The 19331-nt window shown below is 44.4% G+C and overlaps 1 protein-coding gene across 1 annotated transcript in view; it reads right to left on the bottom strand.

Annotated features, from left to right (window-relative positions):
• Positions 1-2093: 2093 nt before the first annotated feature.
• LOC137342553 (bone morphogenetic protein 7-like) overlaps positions 2094-19331 on the bottom strand; it is a 57892-nt gene continuing 40654 nt past the window's right edge. The window contains exons 4-7 of the mRNA XM_068006513.1: positions 15780-15977; positions 14199-14275; positions 4271-4381; positions 2094-2787 (exon numbers count right to left, since the gene is read on the bottom strand). Of these exons, the coding sequence (XP_067862614.1) occupies positions 2638-2787; positions 4271-4381; positions 14199-14275; positions 15780-15977 (536 nt within the window). The 3' untranslated portion in view covers positions 2094-2637. The remainder of the gene's footprint in view (positions 2788-4270; positions 4382-14198; positions 14276-15779; positions 15978-19331) is intronic.

The raw sequence follows: 19331 nt of genomic DNA, 5'->3' as shown, positions 1-19331 counted from the left end.
TAAAGAGAACTTGATGAGGCAACAAGGTTCATTAACAAAATAAGAACAAATCTGATTTTTAACATGTGAAAATAGTAAAATTGGAAATAAAACAGTCATAGGAAATGAGGTACCAGTAATTTCAGTAGTTAAGAACTTTACTTTTCCATTATTTCAGTGGCTGGTGCTGTCACACTGGACAGATCAGTTAATACTATCTCGCAAGATGCACATTACCCCTATTTATTTATTATATTATTACCCCTTTCACATTCACTTCTTTGTTGCCTCTTGATTTCATGGAAGCTCAGAGCAGGCTGGGACTTAGACTATTCCATGTCTTCCTTCATAAAACTAAGTAGAGACCAGCATTACGAGGCAAGGTACTGGAACTCTTCTTGATAATTTTTCCTCGTCATAAGATGAAATGTTCCGTTATCATGAGGCACCTCATTTAAAAAGCTCAGCCTATAACAGTTGAATTCTCTTAATGGGGGAAATCAGTACGTGGATGCTAGCAAAGCCTGATATTCAAACTTGAGCTTACAGCACAGGAAGTTCAGCTCTTTACCTTTGATGCTACTGGGCCACTTGTTTAGCACTTTTAAGCCATTTTCATTAATTTCCATTATTTTAATGGCTGATGATCTTACACTGTTGGATCATCAGCCATCCTCTTACTCTGTCAGTTACTAGCTGCTCCATAATAAATTACATGTATCATAATTCAGGCCCAGGAGGCTACCAAAAGGGATGCGGACATGCTGGGAGCAGTGTGTATTAGCTGAGTGTCAATCTGTCACCAACACTAGTGGAATAGCTTCGAATGTGAGTAAAGACACAAACTAAAGGTCTCCAAAAGTTCCCTAAAATAAGAACATAAGAAATAGGAGCAGGAGTAGGCCATACGGCCCCTCGAGCCTGCTCCAGCATTCAATAAGATAATGGCTGATCTTCGACCTCAACTCCACTTTTCTGCCCGATCCCCATATCCCCCAATTCCCCTAGAGTCCAAAAATCTATCTATCTCAGCCTTGAACATATTCAATGACTCAGCATCTGCAGCCCTCTGAGGTAGAGAATTTCAAATATTCACAACCCTCTGAGTGAAGAAATTCCTCCTCATCTCAGTCTTAAATGGCTGACCCCTTATCCTGAGACTATGCCCTCTAGTTCTAGACTCTCCAGCCAAGGGAAACAGCCTCTCAGCATCTATCCTGCCAAGCCCCCTCAGAATCTCGTATGTTTCAATGAGATCACCTCTCATTCTTCTAAACTCCAGAGAGTATAGACCCATTCTACTTAATCTCTCTTCATAGGACAACCCTCTCATCCCAGGAATCAATCTAGTGAACCTTCATTGCACTGCCTGTAAAGCAAGTATATCCTTCCTTAGATAAGGAGACCAAAAGTGTACACAGTACTCCAGGTGAGGTCTCACCAAAGCCCTGTACACTTGTAGTAAGACTTCTTTACTCTTGTATTCCAACCCCCTCACAATGAAGGCCAACATACCATTTGCCTTTTGAAATGACAGATATCTCTTACCAGATAAGAGATTTTACAAGGTTTTCTAATACTAGATAAACTGTGGGAGTCTGTTATACTCCTCCTCTCCTTCTGCCCTTCTTTTTAAAATCAAAACTAAAAATGATCAACCTGTAGTTTGTTTTTTTTGATTCCGGATATAGCCGATTCTGATCTCAGCCAGTTGTGGAGAAATAGAGGGAAATTTGGAGGGTAAATTATTCCAATTCATTTAGTTGTCTGTTTCTCAATGTGTGCTGTGATGTTCACTGTAAGAATATTCTGAATATCATTTTAGGAAAAGCTATCGTATTTACACTTCTTGCTGCAAGTCACCAAAAGGCTAATTTTATTCCACTAATTCTAATCTATTTAGGGACAGGAGTCTGAGATCCCAAAGTACTTATGATTCTATAAATGTGGAATGGAAAATATTTAAATAAAACACAATAAGAAACAGGGAGTCCATCAGCAATAAAGGACTCCTGACTCTAGTGACAAAGCTCCCAGGGGAATAAAGCCAGTATCTCAGTGGTACTTCAAGGACCCTCCTGTTTATATGATATAAGCAAAAATGAAAACGCATAAACGAGGATTACATTTATTAAAAAGTTACTTTAAGTTATGTTATTTCAATCAGTAGTGTTTTGTCAATCAAAGTAATACACAGAAATTTTTGTTGTAACAAGAGAATGTACACAATGGGGAGCAGTAGGGTGTGCAGTTTCCTCCACCAGAGTCTTAGTCCAGCAGGATAAATCAATGTCTCATTTCTCCGTATTGTCTATTCTGTTTATACATGGACAAAAAAAATCAACAAAATCTAGTATTGTATTATCACAAATATTATTTAAAAGTTTTTCTTGTCTTCAGTGTTGTTGAAGTGTGAGTACTTAGGTATGGTTGGGTCCAAAATTTTGTACCATGAGAAATATATCTCATGGCTTCAAAGGCGACACTCTGTAGTATAGAACTAAATCAAATTGAGATATATTAAATACTGTATAATTAGGCAACATATGGGGACCTGCAGTATCTTGTTCATTGGGTATTTTTTCTGATGTTATTCTTCCAGCTGCCTAATGTATTGGATATTTGAGCAGACGCCATTACACCACACATGGCGACATTTCATTGACAGCCACATGACTTTGCCACCATATTCCGGTACTTTTTTAATATCACGTTGTATTTCTCATCAAAGTAAAGCACTGAAGTGGCACTGAGTTTGGTTGGCGCACAGCATGGTTTTGGAACTGCCTCTGGCTTCAACAGATGAGCCTGTCAAGAGAATAAAGATATTTAAAGTCTGTTTCTTCCAGTTTTTTTCTTCCAATGCTTATTACCCAATTTTCTCCTCTCCTCCAGTTAGTTTTCTACATCAAAACTATCCTCCAGGATCAGAAGAGCAGGATGTTCATCAATGCTGCTCTTTGGTCAGTATATTGGGAAACTTGCTTAGTCGGTGCCCCAGAAAATTTCCCGTTACTCGTACCATATCCTACCTGAAAGTGGCATAATTCGATGCCTAGAAAAAATTCAAATACTAGAATTTCTGGCCCCTAATGACATAAAGCCTTCCCTATCTGGGTGGGAATCAGAGGTATTTGAAGACGAGACCTGGTTCCACAGAGTCTCTGCCCCTTTTTATGGTAGTCTCTGAAATCAGACAGGGTGCGGATGCTTCTTGTGTCTGCCAGGCCCACCCAGTGCTCACCTCAGAAGAGGAGGCAGGACTGGCAGGATGATGTCACTTGCCAGAAATCTTCCCAGTTCCACCTTCTTTGCCTTCAATGGAAAGTATGCCTGAATGATGCCGGAATACACTGCTTGCCAGGATAGGACCCTGGCAGAATTGAGGCCCACACTGACAATTTTTGATTTGCAATTGCTTGCAAGGCAATTGTCGTGTCAATTACCTTAAAATAAGCTGAATCTCTGGCCAGAACAGTCTGTCACCCCCCTCCATCCCCCATGGAGCAGTAAGGAGTCCACCCCAGCTTGGGATTTGGGACAGGGTCAGCGCTAGGGCAGTCTGGCAGGCAGAAGTCATGTCCTGCTGCACTTCTGGTGGCACAGTGGCCTGTCAGGAATTTCAGATGTCAGCTTGGTTCAGTTGTTAGTGGGTTCAAGCCCCATTCCAGGACTTGAGCATGTAATCTAGGCTGAACCCTCAGTGTAGTACTGAGAGAGTTTGCATGATCATGAGGTGCTGTCCTTTGGATTAAATGCCCTGACTGTTTTGATGGATTAAAAAAATTCCGTGGCACTATTTGAAGAAGAGCAGGGAGGTGTTCTCACCAACATCATTGTACCCTCAACAAAAAAAAGATTATCCGGGTATTCACCTTATTGCTATTTGTGGGATCTTTTAGTGTGCAAAATGGCAGCAGTCTGTACCTACATAACGGTCACTGCCGTTCAAAGTAATTCACTGTATGTGAAGAACTTTGAGGAATTTCTGATGAGACACAATAAATGCCATTTAAACATGTCTTTTCCCTCTAATATTCTACTCATGAGGATCATGCTACCATCTTCTCTCTGATTTAAAGCCCCTTTCTGCCACAAAACTGTAGGTATTCCAAGCAGGGTGTATTTCTTTACTATGCCAGCAAACTACAGTAAGCACATTGTTTCATACTTGGTGCATTTTTCACTTATGAGTGAATACCACAAACTGACATAGAGGTCAAAATGCATGGAAAAGCAGTGTAGTATGCAGGAACAGTCTGATCCTGGTCAAGGAGACCCTCACACTTACCAATGTCTGAACAATCGCGTGGTTGGTTGCATTCATGTGGGAGTCGAGTGGAAATGAACATTCTCCAGCACAGTAAAATGCTGAATAGCCCTCTGGTGCGATTATCCAGTCCTACATTGGTAGACAGAAATAATTAATTTGTTCAGGCCACTACAATTTCCCCGTTCCTCAAATGCAACCAGATTGTCTTCAGTGAGTAACATTTCTTACAAAATCTTTATTCTTTCCACAATGCCTATCCAATTAAACGGAATTCACACTCAAACATTAGTCCCTTGGAAATGACAGTGACATTTTTGTACAACTACTTAAACCCTTACAGCATAAGTACAACTGATGTTGGGTTTGGGAGTTAACCTTGATATCCTCTCAACTCTTTGAGACCATTTGCTTTAAACTGCTGGCAGGTCCAAGAAAATGACTGTTTGCCTTGGGCTGGCTAGTTTTGCAAGTTTACAACTCACACACTGTGACACTGAAACAAACACTAGTCATAAGTCAGGAATAGCTATATTATTGTAATACTAACTCTAATCTACAAAAAGTACACATTTAATAAACTATTAAGATTAAAAAATATGTTTTCAACACTTTAATTATGCTCACCGCTCATCTGCTCTCCTCCATTGCCCTTATCTTTCTCATTTCCTTTCTGTCCTTTGTTTGCCTTTCTAATTTCATTTTACGTTTTTAAAACTTAGTTTAATCATCATTCCCATCTTATTTCTTTAAAAGTCACATTAAGAAGGTACATATGCACTTAAGGGACACTTGCATATCGACACTCCCATACAGAGAACAGATCAGTACTTACCCTTTGTTTCTTTTTCCTGCTAGAGGATGAGTGTAGTCATTGGCTGTGCACAGAAGAGTGCAATTGAACAATAATGCTAGTCCATGGCATTTTAAATCTTATTCCCAAAGTACTCTGAATGAAGGCATTTTCTGCAGCTCTGCACATTTATCCAATTCCGTTTTATTATATATAGTAATTTGTCACAGTGAATCATTTTTTCAGATGGTTCATGAAAGGAAATATATATGCAGTTTTGAAAGCTGAAAAAGTTTTGGCAGTCCCCAAAGGATTGTTATGTCTGTTCTGGTGTAAAAGGCTGGTGTACATTACCCACAAGATTTATAACTATGGATAGGCAAGCATACAAATAATATAGTGTTATTTTGATTATGATTCCTTTGATTTCACTTTGAAGGTTTTAATGGAATGATAAAACATGTTTATATAGCTGTCTTATAGACATGATGCAAAGTGTTAATTTAAGGTGCTAATCCATGATATCCATGGGCTATAAATTCCTGGGCATTGGGACCGGTGCTGGGGGAGGTGGGACCTGTACAAGCCTGACGGGTTGCACCTCAACAGGGCCGGGACCAATATCCTTGCGGGGAGGTTTGCTAGTGCTGCAGGGGAGGGTTTAAACTAGCTTGGCAGGGGGATGGGAACCTGAATGTTGATCCAGATGGGACAGAATCACAACTGGAGATGGAAGGCCGAAAATTAGTAAGTGAGTTTGGAAGGCAGAGGAAACAAAGGTTTGAAAATAAACAACAAAGGAGTTTGGCAGTGCTTAAAGGTATATACCTCAAAACAAGGAGTATAGTGAATAAGGCAGATGAGCTGAGGGCACAGATAGACACATGGAAGTATGATATCTTAGCTATTACAGAAACATGGCTTAAAGAGGGGCAGGAATGGCAGCTCAACATTCCTGGTTACAGGGTTTTCAGACGGGATTGAGAGGGGGATAAAAAAGGAGGGGGGGGTGGCAATTTCGGTTAAAGAAACAATTACAGCTATGAGGAGGGATGATATGTTAGAAGGATCGTCAAATGAGGCGACATGGGATGAGCTAAGGAACAAAAAAGGGGCAGTCACACTGCTGGGAGTGTACTATAGACCCCCAAACAGTCAGAGGGAGATAGAAGAGCAAATATGTCGGCAAATTTCTGAGAAGTGCAAAAACAATAGGGCAGTAATAGTTGGGGATTTCAACTACCCTAATATTAACTGGGATACAAACAGTGTGAAAGGAACAGAGGGCATAAAATTCTTAAATTGCATTCAGGAGAACTTTTTTAGCCAGTACGTAGCAAGGCCAACAAGAGAGGGGGCAGTTCTAGATTTAGTTTTAGGAAATGAAGTTGGGCAGGTGAAAGGAGTAGCAGTGGGAGAGCATTTTGGTGGCAGTGACCATAATTCTGTTAGTTTTAGCATAGTTATGGAAAAGGACAGAGATAGAACAGGAGTTAAAGTTCTCAACTGGGGAAAGGCCAATTTTACTAAGTTGCAAAGTGATTTAGCAAAAATGGACTGGAAACAGCTACCTGAAGGTAAATCAATGTCAGAGCAGTGGGAGGCGTTCAAGGGGGAGATTCAAGGGGTTCAGAGTAAACATGTTACCACAAAGAAAAAGGGTGGGACTGCCAATTCTAGAGCCCCCTGGATGCCAAGGAGTATACAGCGTAAGATAAGGCAGAAAAGGAAAGCTTATGTCAGACACCGAGAACTCAATACTGCAGAAAGCCTAGAGGAGTATTGAAAGTGCAGGGATGAAATTAAAAAGGAAATTAGGAAAGCAAAGAGAGGGCATGAAAAAGTACTGGCAAGTAAAATCAAGGAAAACCCAAAAATGTTTTATAAATACATTAAGAGCAGGAGGATAACTAAGGAAAGAGTAGGGCCTATTAGAGACCAAAAAGGTAACCTATGTGTGGAGGCGGAAGATGTTGGTATGGTCCTTAATGAATACTTTGCATCTGTCTTCACAAAAGAGAGGGACGATGCAGACATTATAGTTAAGGAGGAGGAGTGTGAAATATTGGATGGGATAAACATAGTGAGAGATGACATATTAAGGGGATTAACTTCTTTGAAAGTAGATAAATCACTAGGGCTGGATGAAATGTATCCCAGGCTGTTAAAAGAAGCAAGGGAGGAAATAGCAGAGGCTCTGAGCATCATTTTCCAATCCTCACTGGATACAGGCATGGTGCTGGAGGACTGGAGGACTGCTAATGTTGTCCCTTGTTTAAAAATGGAGCGAGGGATAGACCGAGTAATTACAGGCCAGTCAGTCTAACATCGGTGGTGGGCAAATTATTGGAATCAATTCTGAAGGACAGGATAAACCGTTACTTAGAAAGGCACGGAGTAATCAAGGACAGTCAGCATGGATTTGTTAAGGGAAGGTCGTGTTTGACTAACTTGATTGAATTTTTTGAGGAGGTAACAAGGAGGGTAGATGAGGGTAGTGCATTTGATGTAGTCAACATGGATTTTAGCAAGGCTTTTGACAAGGTCCCACATGGCAGACTGGTCAAAAAAGTACAAGCCCATGGAATCCAAGGGAAAGTGGCAAGTTGGATCCAAAATTGGCTCAGTGGCAGGAAGCAAAGCATAATGTTTGACAGGTGTTTTTGTGACTGGAAGGCTGTTTCCAGTGGGGTTCCGCAGGGCTCAGTACTAGGTCCCTTGCTTTTTGTGGTATATATCAATGATTTAGACTTAAATGTAGGGGGCATGATTAAGAAATTTGCAGATGATACAAAAATTGGCTGTGTGGTTGATTAGTGAGGAGGAAAGCTGTAGACTGCAGGAGGATATCAATGGACTGGTCAGGTGGGCAGAAAAGTGGCAAATGGAATTCAATCCAGAGAAATGTGAGTTAATGCATTTGGGAAGGGCAAACAAGGCAAGGGAGTACACAATAAATGGGAGGATACTGAGAGGTGTAGAGGAAGTGAGGGACCTTGGAGTGCATGTCCACAGATCCCTGAAGGTAGCAGGACAAGTAGATAAGGTAGTTAAGAAGGCATATGGAATACTTTCCTTTATTAGCTGAGGCATAGAATTTAACAGCAGGGAGGTTATGTTGGAACTATATAAAACATTGGTTAGGCCATAGCTTGAGTTTTGCATACAGTTCTGGTCACCACATTACAGGAAAGATGTGATTGCATTAGAGAGGGTACAGAAGAGATTTACAAGGATATTGCCAGGACTGGAGAATTTTAGCTATGAGGAAAGATTGGATAAACTGAGGTTGTTTTCCTTGGAACAGAGGAGGCCGAGGGGTGATTTAATTGAGGTGTACAAAATTATGAAGGGCCTAGATAGAGTGGATAGGAAGGACCTATTTCACTCAGCAGTGAGGTCAATAACCAGGGGGCATAGATTTAAAGTGATTGGTAGAAGGATTAGAGGGGAGCTGAGGAAAAATGTTTTCACCCAGTGGGTGGTGGAGGACTGGAACTCACTGCCTGAAAGGGTAATAGAGGCAGAAACCCTCAACTCATTTCAAAAGTACCTGGATGTGCACCTGAAGTGCCGTAACCTACGTGACTACAGACCAAGTGCTGGAAAATGGGATTAGGCTGGGTGGCTCATTTACGGCCGGCGCGGACACAATGGGCCGAATGGCCTCCTTCTGTGCCATAAATTTTCTATGATTCTATGATAATGCGGATTTAGCCAGAAGAAAGGCGTGAAGGGTGATTGTACTGAATGCTTCCTATACACGGGTCTCATTTGTTTCAACAAGGTGTTTACACTGAATCAAAAAGGGATAGAGTCATTGGTGAAGATATGGGTCTCGGATAAGAAAAGTAGTCAGATTAGATCCCGAAATACAGAATAAGCTGGCTGGAACTTTTTTCACACCTTACATATTATCGAAAGTTTCCTTCCAGATGCTTTACCTTGTTTGTAAACAGAAGTGGCACAAGATGTAATCGTATTCTTGATGACATCTGGTCAAACAATCTTTTGAACTTGAATTAAAAACTAAAGCCGTGTTGTTGCATTAATTACCCCCGGACTCAACATGGTGAGTTTTCAGCAGACATCTGAGTGAGTCATTTAGTTAGACTGCTCGGCAACTTCCCAATAGGGCAGTATTGGTCTCTTCAATAATGAACTAATACTTGCATCTTTCTGCAACCAAAATTGTGTACGTTTTCCCACATTTGCTAATGTTATCACATCTGGTAGTTTGAGAGGTCAGACTCGTGGTAATTGGTAGATACAGGATGGTTTCAATTCATGTCAGAGACTGCAGTGTCATGACACTTAGTGGAATCTGGGATAATCTGAAGGCTCCAGCTGTTAGATACCTGATGACTCCTCTGGTTAACCTCTGTATTGAATGATGCCTATGACAAAACAAATTTTTGGCGGTGCTCAAACAATATTTGGGATGCTTGGATTGAAATAGTCAGGTTCAACTACATTTTCTTTGCAATAAAATCGTAGAATGCAACTAATAAAACCATAGATTGCAGCTTTTAATGAAACATAGGGCGCTAAATTGGGCCATGTAGTGCCCGTTGTTTCAGCGTTACGCGGCCTCTCGAACATCCAAGATGGCGTCCTGGCTGACCATGCACGTTTCCAGCGTGACGTGCATGGTCAGCCAGGACGCCATCTTGGTATAGTAGTTAGCGCATACACAAATCCCGAATGCCGGAAGCACGTAAAGTAAGGAGAAAATGCATGCAGTGTGCAATGCTGATTTAAAGTGATGGACACCATTTTGGATCTTAACGCTCAACTCAATGCACTGCTTTAACCACGCACACCTGAATGTGTCTTAGAGTGCCTGGAGAACCCCCAACCAGCGCTATTTAAAGGGACCATGTAGAATTTACAGGTTAGTAGGTTAGTTGCTGGATTATTGCTTCTGGCTGCTGGTGGGGAAGGAAGTGTTTTTTGAAGCTCCCTATACTTACTGAGAGTTCCTAGACTACATTTGAGTGCGCTTTGGCAGGTACTGCCTTACAGCTCGAAAAGTTACAACCGTGGTTGAACAACATTCCTGGCAACCATGGGTGGTCTGCTAGTGCTCCTGTTGGGCATTGAGCACGACTGGGAGTGTGCAGAGAGGCCACGCACAGCAGGTCAAGCTGCGAGGAGAGGGAGGACGAGGAGACGCAGGGCACTGAGAAGGAGGCCTTATCCAATGAGGGCCTTCTGGGACCAATTCTCTTTCCTCAACATGACCGAGGAGGTTCACGAAATAAGCCGTGACTGAGATCTGTCAACTGGTGCGGCCACAACAACAGCCTCAGAGCAGGGCAAGGACAGCATTGCCTGTAGCTGTGAAGGTCTACGGCTCAGGATCATTTCAGGCCTCTGCTGGCAATATGTGCAACATCTCGCAGTATGCAGTGCACTGCTGCATGAGAGAAGACACAGGTGCACTGTACCAGATGAGGAACAGGTTCATCACCTTCCCTCTTGACACAGACAAGCAGAATGAGCGAGCACGGGGGTTCGCTCCCATTGCTGGCTTCCCCATGGTGCAGGGTGCCATTGACTACACGCACATTGCCCTGCGTGCCCCACATATCAACTCAGCCGTCTTCGTCAACCGAAAGGGCTTCCACTCCCTGAACGTGCCGCAGGTGTGCGACCACATGCATCGAATCATGGAGGTTGATGCCCGTTACCCTGGGAGCAGTCACGACGCCTTCGTCATGCGGCAGTCCAACGTGCCAGCTATCGTTCACCCGGCTTGGCGAGTCAAAGGCTGGCTACTGGGCGACAAGGGCTTTTCCCTCACGCCATGGCTCATGACTCCGGTCAGGAACCCATGCACGCATGCACAGCAACCCTATAATGAGACCCATGCTGCTACACGCAACATTGTGGAGCACACCATCGGCCTCCTCAAACAGCACTTCCGCTGCCTGGACCAGTCTGGAGGAGCCCTGCAGTACTCCCCTGAGCAGGTGGGCAGATTCGTGGTGGTATGCTGCATGCTGCACAACCTCGCCATCATGAGGGACCAGCCTTTGCCACCAATGATTGGAGAAGACCCTGAGCCAGAGGTGAAGGAGGAGGAGGCTGAGGAGGAGGAAGTGGCTGAGGAGGAGGAGGAGGAGGGGGAGGAGCCGGAAGAGGAAGTGGAGGAAGACGCAAGGGTGCAACAGGGACCACACGCCTTGTCTGCAAGGGCCCTGCGTGCTCGCCTGATCCGTGCCCACTATCAATAATATCAACTACATCCCCCAACTCACCTTTCCGCTCCCACAAGACAATCAAATCGCCCTCCATCTGATTGCACATTGGTTTCCCCTTCAGCTCATCGTACAAATAAAGACCACCACCAAATGCAAATTCAAAGTCACATTTATCAATGAATAAGTGAAATTATGGAAACAGATCAGAACTATTCATCCTTGTGCATTGCCCATTGTTCGTGTGCCTTTACCTATCCTACTGCTCCTACGAGGCACTTCCCCAGTGGCCAGAGCATGGGTGTGGGAGGTTGCTGGCCTTCAATGCAGGATCGTGCAGATGGCCTTGGAGGACGACCTCGAGCAGCTCCGGGCCGGGAGAGCCTGACTTCAGACTGCACCATCTCAGCGTGGGCTGCAGCAGCATAGCCTGGCTGGCCGATATGCAACAACAAGGGCACTGGCAGAGTGGCAGGGGTGGGAGCAGGAATGCAGTCGTCCTGAGGGAGGACAACAGGTTCGACTGCCATGGTGCCACTGCCGCTCCCCCGGGGTGGCGCCTCAGCAATCTTGGTGATCAGCTGGAAGCCCTGTTCCACAGTGGTCCCAGAGCCACAATAGCAGCAGTCTGAGCTTCCATTGCAGCAGTCCGAGCAGCAACCATAGCTTGCAGACCTTTGATGACATCGGTTTGTGCTGCAATGGAAGCCACGACATCGGCCATCAGATGCTGCATCATGGTGGGTTCCACAGATGTGCTGATGGAGGTTTCATGTTGGAAAGGCTCCAAGCTCTGCGCAAAGCCTTGTGCCAAGTTGGTGTTGGGCTCATCCATGCCCCTTGTCATAGTACACAGGCTTTCTGGCAGGCTTTCCAGTGCCCCAAGCATTTGGTGGTCTTCAGCTGTCTTCTGTAGCCTGGCCCATTGAAGTCCTCACCTGACACCTCTGCAGCAGAACTAATGAGCGACCTTGCCCTCTGACGAGCTGGCACCTGCGGCATCCATTCCCCCCGCCCCGGCTCCTACGCACTTGTGCCCGGTGTCTCACCACTTGCAGATCCCTCCTCTAAACTAGCCTCTAAACGATGCACAGAGTCAGTCTCTGAGTTAGTGGAAGCGAGTGTCAGATCGAGTGTTGGTGTGGCTTCAGTGTCCCCCTCCTTCTCCTCCTTCTCCTCCTCCTCCTCGGACGGTGCTGCCACATGTTCTTGGGTGTCTGAAATGACAAAGGGAAACAGGTTGAGTTGTGGAGCGGGGAGAGGAGCAAGTAAGACGTGCTTGCTGACAGCATCTGCAGCACGTGATTCAGAAAAGATTATGGGAGGAGGGAGATGTGGGAATCGAGAAGGAACATTAGATATGCAGAGACCTCCCCCCCCTTCATCGGGACATCCAGCACGGCATGTTGTCACAGCTGCCGCGACGGCCCACCCGATGATCTGAAGCACTGTCTCCTCTAGGGGGTGAGGATGTGTAAGCGTCCCCGTCCACCCTCAAGTCTGTCCTGCTGCCGGCTGTTATGGGCCACCTTCTCCTGCAAGACAGAGGACAGTGTGTCAGTGAGTCTCCTGCAAGGTGTGTGGGTGATGCGCTTACCATGTTCGAATAGCTGCCAGTGTGTGTGACCTGTGAGTGGTGGTTGTGTGGCCTGCAAGTGTGGTACTATGTGCTGGTGAGCTGCAGCATGCCAAGTGCAGAATTGCGTATGGATGGGCAGTGTTTGTTGGTGGGTGGGTGATGGGGGTTATGATGCATTAAGCAGTGGTGCAGTTGGTAGGATGTGCCACTTGGCACTTGCATTCACTCACCTTGGCCACTCGTGTCAAATCATTGAACTTCTTTCGGAACTGCACCCACGTGAATGGTGCCATGTTCCTGGCGTTCATTTCCTGGGCCACAGCCTGCCAATGCCTGTGGAGCTGCAGTCTGGAGCGTCTCCTGCCACCCTGGAGGTACATGTTGGCCCTCCTTACATCAGGGACTCTAGTGCATCATTGGAGAAGCGTGGAGCCCTCTCTCACACTGGTCCTGCCATCCTTGTGGCCATCTTTCCCTCCTCCTAGTGGACTGTGCATGTCCCATTTAAAATGTGCACCTGCACCTTTAAGTGGGTCTTCAACACATACTTACCTTCTTACTGCGATTTTATAGTATGATTACCACCACGATCTCATATAGTATGAGTTATCTATTTCAATGTACCAGATGATTATGGTGCCTCGGCATGATTTATGCGCTTATTAGGTGAGAGGCCAGAAGTTGTGAATTGCTGTGGTTCCTGTGACTGTGGATTCCCATTGACTGGAGCAGTGACTCGCCCTGATGTCCCTTCATCAGTGCTTGGAGGCTCCTGTCTTTGAGTCCCTTGGGTGTTCCCACTTTCACAGGTGCTGCTAAAATCTACTTGGCATGGTCTTGGGCATGCTGTTGAGAAGGACTCCGAGATCCTTGACCAGAAAACTGGGATTTGCGGATGTTGCGAGAAGCCATTGCCTGTGCATTCCGATCTCCTCAGCGCACAGTTGTATTTATGGCCTTATCAGAAGTAATAGTGAGTAAGAAGCTCGTTAACTACTTGCGAAGTGTGAAAACGAATATCAGTGCAGGTACACGCACATTGGCCAGTTGCTACCAAGCATAAATCTGACAGATGAACACCCCGAAACATTAGATTATACAGGTGCTACTCACAAACAGAAATGAATGAACTTTAATACATATTTCTGAAACAGGAAATATGCCTGATTGGTATTAGTGGAAGTAGTGGCCAATTAGTTAAAAACTATTAGGAATGTAAGATCGACAATATTTAATAAAATAGCAAATCATCAAAGTAAATAAAAATAGCACCTTTTAGACGTGAACTGTCTACAGTAAGCAACTGTCTCACAAGTGTACACTCTAAAAACACCTACATACATATTCTGAGTCTCTCAGAAAGAGTCACCTTACCTGCCAGCCAAGGTCCCGGAAGCTAACGTATAGATCGTGTCTCTTGCATATTCGCCTATGATCTCCAGGATTATGGGCTGCTTACACACATAATAAAAAAAACAAAAGATAAATCATATTGTGGTAACCAGCCTGTCATTTAGTTTAAATTAGTAAATGGAAATTAGTGCCAGATGTTGGTGAAGATTGGCAGGAGCTTCTTTTACTTGGGTGGAGATGGAGCACACACTGTGGTCCCAATATTTATGGGGAGGTGGAGAGGGAGTGGGGTGCGTGTCTGTGGCTGGGAAATCCAGAAATAACGGGAAGGTGGAGGTCCTGCCGAATTTAACGGGGGTTGGTGGATTGGGTGTGGGGTGTTTGGAGTGCGGCAGCAAGGAGGGAGGGAGAGATCGCGAGGGGAGAGCTATGGAGCGGGAGAGATTGGAGGGGTCTGAAGATCACGGGGGGAGGAGTGCGTGGGGAAGAGATCGCGGGGGGAGAGATCACGAGAGATCGCAGAAGGAGAGGTCAGGGGGGTTTGAAGATCGCGGGGAACAGAGCGCGGGGGTGGAGAGATCGCAGGAGGGAAGAGATCGCAGGGTGTAGAGGTCGCGGGGTGGAGAGGTCGGGGAGAGGTCGCGGGGAGAGGTCGCGGTGGGAGGTGACGGGGAGAGGTCACGGTGGGAGGTTGCGGGGAGAGAGAGTTTGCAGGGAGGGAGAGCTCGTGGGGGGAAATAGGGGTCTGAAGATTGCGGTGGGGGGTGGTCTGTAGGTCGCGGGGAGGGAGAGATCGGGGCAGGAGATTTGCTTGAGGTGGCGAGGGGAAGCACTCCTGCTCCTCTTGGCCCACAAGCAGTACTGGAAAAGTACTTACCTGCTGCAGCCCGCAGTTCCTGCCTCCCTTCAGATGCCGGGTTTCCTGAGCCCTGGGAGACCTGGCCTGCAGCCATTAAATTCAAATGGCTCCCAAAATCTGAGGCACAGAGCCTCATTTAAATATTATAGTGACTGACCCTCTGATCCCCCCGCCCCCCCCACCTCCAGAGCGAGTAACTTGGACGTCCTCAAACCTCCCAGGGTTAAACTGGAAGTAGGTGCGTTCGCTGAAGGTTGGGATCGGGTTTCACATTTTCACCAATTTAACCCCCCCCTCGGACCCTCTCCCACCTGTTGTGGGGGGCGGGGTTAACACCCCCCCCCCCCGTTCTCCCATAAGATCTCTCGCAATACGTGTCTATTTAAAGCTAGCAGTTTAAGGTTTTTAATTTTTTGTTCATAATTTACCCCTTCTCCCGGCTGCTTGCTCCATCCCTGCTCTCCCCCAGCCTGCTATAAAATCTTTAACCACTCCACAGTGCCTATCCACTTATCAGCAATCCAAACAAACAGTAGCTCTTTGAGGACTGTGATACATCTCTGCACCAAAATCAAAAGTAAACCACATTACAACTTTTAAAATTTTTTCTAAGTCAGCTTTGATTCAAGGTAGTGGACAAGTAGTACGTGTCTTTCATGGCAAAAGAGGGAACTAAGGTTATGGTTTAGCTCAAATTTAGTCTGGACATAATGTTTAATATATACGCATGTTCATTGCATTACCTGACATGCCAGGCAGTCTGTCACAGGATTCCTGTAACTGATTGTGTTTCTTACGACCTCTCCGTGGTTTTGTAGCTCGTATTGTACGAATAGGTGCCTGACTTGCTCTGAAAAAAGTCACCATGAATGGCTGCTTTGAACGGGGCCCTCGTCGTCCTACCAGCCCAATGGAGTCAGGGTCCAGACTGTGTCCTGGAGCTTAACAAAAAGTAATAAACAGTGAATTAACTGCTTTAACTTGATTGCTATATTAAATATCATTTGGTATCATTTTTAAAAAAAATGGTATTTCTTTATTTTCTTCATTTTTTTTCTTTCTCTCTTTGCCACTCCAAGCCACGCCCTGTACTTGGCTCTTAGAATGGGCAGGCAGACTGCTGCGAGATGTCTGCCAATGCCACTCTGAAACCATCCACAGGGCGGTGAACTGCACTGGTCCTGCAAAATGGTTCCTCTGAGTTTCCCTCCCTCATTGAACTAGATTTGTCCTCCACAACCTTTGATACCACTATTATGGATGCTTGTGGCAGCACCAGCATATAATTAGTTTCTGCAGAGTTAGTTTCTCATTTGTCAGAAACTCCTGCTAACATACGGCCACTAAAATATATAACATTCAGATTCACAGCAACACAACACATGGGGCCATCAGCAAACTGTGCCATGGAGTAATAGGCCACAAGATCTCACTTCCAATTTATCACATGGCAAGTTCCTGATCTCGGCTGCACTGTCATGGGAAGCAAAGTCACTTCCCCAAAAACTGGGAGGGAAACTCAGAGGAACCATTTTGCAGGATTAGTGCAGTGCGTCTCCTTATGGATGGTTTCAGAGTGGCACTGGCAGACATCTAGCAGCAGTCTGCCTGCCCATTCTATGAGCCAGGTATGGGGCGTGGCTTAGACTGATGAAAAAGAGAGAAAGAAAAAACTTAAGAAAATAAAGAAATACCTTTTTAACATACCACAGTAACTTGGTGATTTTGGAGCACTTAAATAAATTCAGCATAAATTTTTGGTGGGCTTTGTTTAGAAAATAAGAAATAGCAGCAGGAGCAGACCATACGGCCCCTCGAGCCTGCTTCGCATTCAATAAGATCATGGCTGATCTTCTACCTCAGCTCCACTTTCCCGCTCCATCCCCATATCCCTTGATTCCAAAAATCCAAAAGTCCAAAAATCTATCGACCGCAGTTTTGAATATACTCAATGACTGAACATCCACAGCCCTCTGGGGTAGAGAATTCCAAGGATTCGCAACCCTTTGAGTGAAGAAATTTCTCCTCATCTCAGTCCTAAATGGCTGACCCCTTATCCTGAGACTATGACCTCTTGTTCTAGACTCTCCAGCCAGGGGAAACAACCTCTCAGCACCTACCCTGTCAGCCCTCTAAGAATTTTATACATTTCAATGAGATCACTTCGCATTTGTCTAAACTCCAGAGAATATAGGCCCATTCTATTCAATCTCTCCTTATAGGACAATCCTCTCATCCCAGGAATCAATCTAGTGAACCTTCGTTGCACCACCTCTAAGGCAAGTATATCCTTCTTTAGGTAAGGAGAACAAACCTGTGCACAGTACTCCAGGTGTGGTCCCAGCAAAGCCCTATATAATTGCAGCAAGACCTCCTTACTCTTATACTCCAACTTCCTTGCAATAAAGGCTAACATACCATTTGCTTTCCTAATTGCTTGCTGTACCTGCATGTTAACTTTCTGTGATTTGTGTACAAAGACACCCAAATCCCTCTGAATACCAACATTCACTAGTCTCTCACCTTTTAAAAAATATTCTGCTTTTCTATTCTTCCTACCCAAGTGGATAATTTCACATTTCCCCACATTATACTTCATCTGCCACTTTCTTGCCCAATCCCTTAACCTGTCTACATCCCTTTGTAGCCTCTTTGCGTCCTCCTCACAGCTTACTGTCCCACCTAGCTTTGTATCGTCAGCAAACTTGGATACATTACACTCGGTCCCCTCATCTAAGTCATTGATATAGATTGTAAATCGCTGAGGCCCAAGCACTGATTCTTGCGGCACCCCAATAGTTAAGCCTGCCAACCCGAAAATGACCCGTTTATTCCTACTCTCTGTGTCCGTCAACCAATCCTTACGCCATGCTAATATATTACCCCAACCCCATGAGCCCTTATATTGTATAACAACCTCTTGTGTGACACCTTATCGAATGCCTTTTGAAACCCAAGGATGTAGGCCATCAGGTCCAGGGGATTTGTTGGCTTTTAGTCCCATTAATTTCTCCAGTACTTTTTCTTTACTCATCTTAATTACTTTAAGTTCCTCAATCTCATTAAACCCTTGGTTCCCCATTATTTCCTTTATGTCTTTTGTGCCTTCTACAGTGAAGACAGATACAAAATATTTGTTTAACGTCTCTGCTATTTCCTTATTCCACATTATAATTTCTCCTATCTCTGCCTCTAAGGGACCCATGTTTACTTTCTCCAATCTCTTCCATTTTACATACTAGTAGAAACTCTTACAATCTGTTTTTATAGTTCTTGCTAGTTTACCCTCATATTCTATTTTCTCCCTCTTTATCAATTTCTTGGTCATCCTTTGCTGGTTTCTAAAACCCTCCCAATCCTCAGGCTTACTACTCTTTTTGGCAACATTGTAAGCCTTTTCTCTGAATCTAATACTATCCTTAACTTCTCTAGTTAGCCACATTTGGAACACTTTTCCTGTGGAGTTTATATTCCTCGAGGAAATGTATATTCGTTGAGAATTATGAATTATTTCTTTAAATGTTTGCCATTGCTTATCATATCTTTTAATCTGATTTCCCAATCTACTTTAGTCAACTCACCTCCTCATACCTACGTAATTGCCTTTGTTTAAATTTAAGACCCTGGATTCAGACTTAACTACGTCACTCTCAAACTCAATATGAAATTCTATCATATTATGATCATTATCCCCAAAGGCTCCTTAACTATAAGATTACTAATTAACCTGGTCTCATTACACAATACTAGAACTAAAATAGCCTGTTCCCTAGTTGGTTCCTTGACATACTGTTCTAGAAAACTGAGTCGAATGCATTCCATGAACTTGTCCTCCAAACTACTTTTGCCAATTTGGTTTGCCCAGTCTGTATGACGATTAAAGTCCCCCCACGATTATTGCATTACCCTTGTTATATGCTCCTCTAATTTCCTGATTTATACTCTGTTCAACACTATAACTACTGTTAGGGGGCCTAACTTTACTTCAAATTAACTAAAAGTCTTTACCATTATGACATTAGAAGACCCCTAGCACTAAGTATGTAGCAGTGTACAAGCAAAGCCTTTGTTCCACCCTCCAGCAATAAGTTTGTTTCTAGTGATGAGTGGTTAAACTACAAATCAAAATCCTGTTTAGTGGTTTAGCTACTCATTTCTAGAAATTGGCCATCTGTTTTAATGATTTTAAAAATGGAGTGAAAAAAAGCTAAAACTTTTTTTAAATTCTGAGGACATTAGTGGCGACAGATTGACACATTTTCAGATTTTATTTGGTGTGCTTTTAAAATGTCCTT

This window comes from Heptranchias perlo, chromosome 26, assembly GCF_035084215.1.
Source record: "Heptranchias perlo isolate sHepPer1 chromosome 26, sHepPer1.hap1, whole genome shotgun sequence".
NCBI lineage: Eukaryota > Metazoa > Chordata > Chondrichthyes > Hexanchiformes > Hexanchidae > Heptranchias > Heptranchias perlo.
This window is presented reverse-complemented; position numbering and strand designations above follow the sequence as displayed.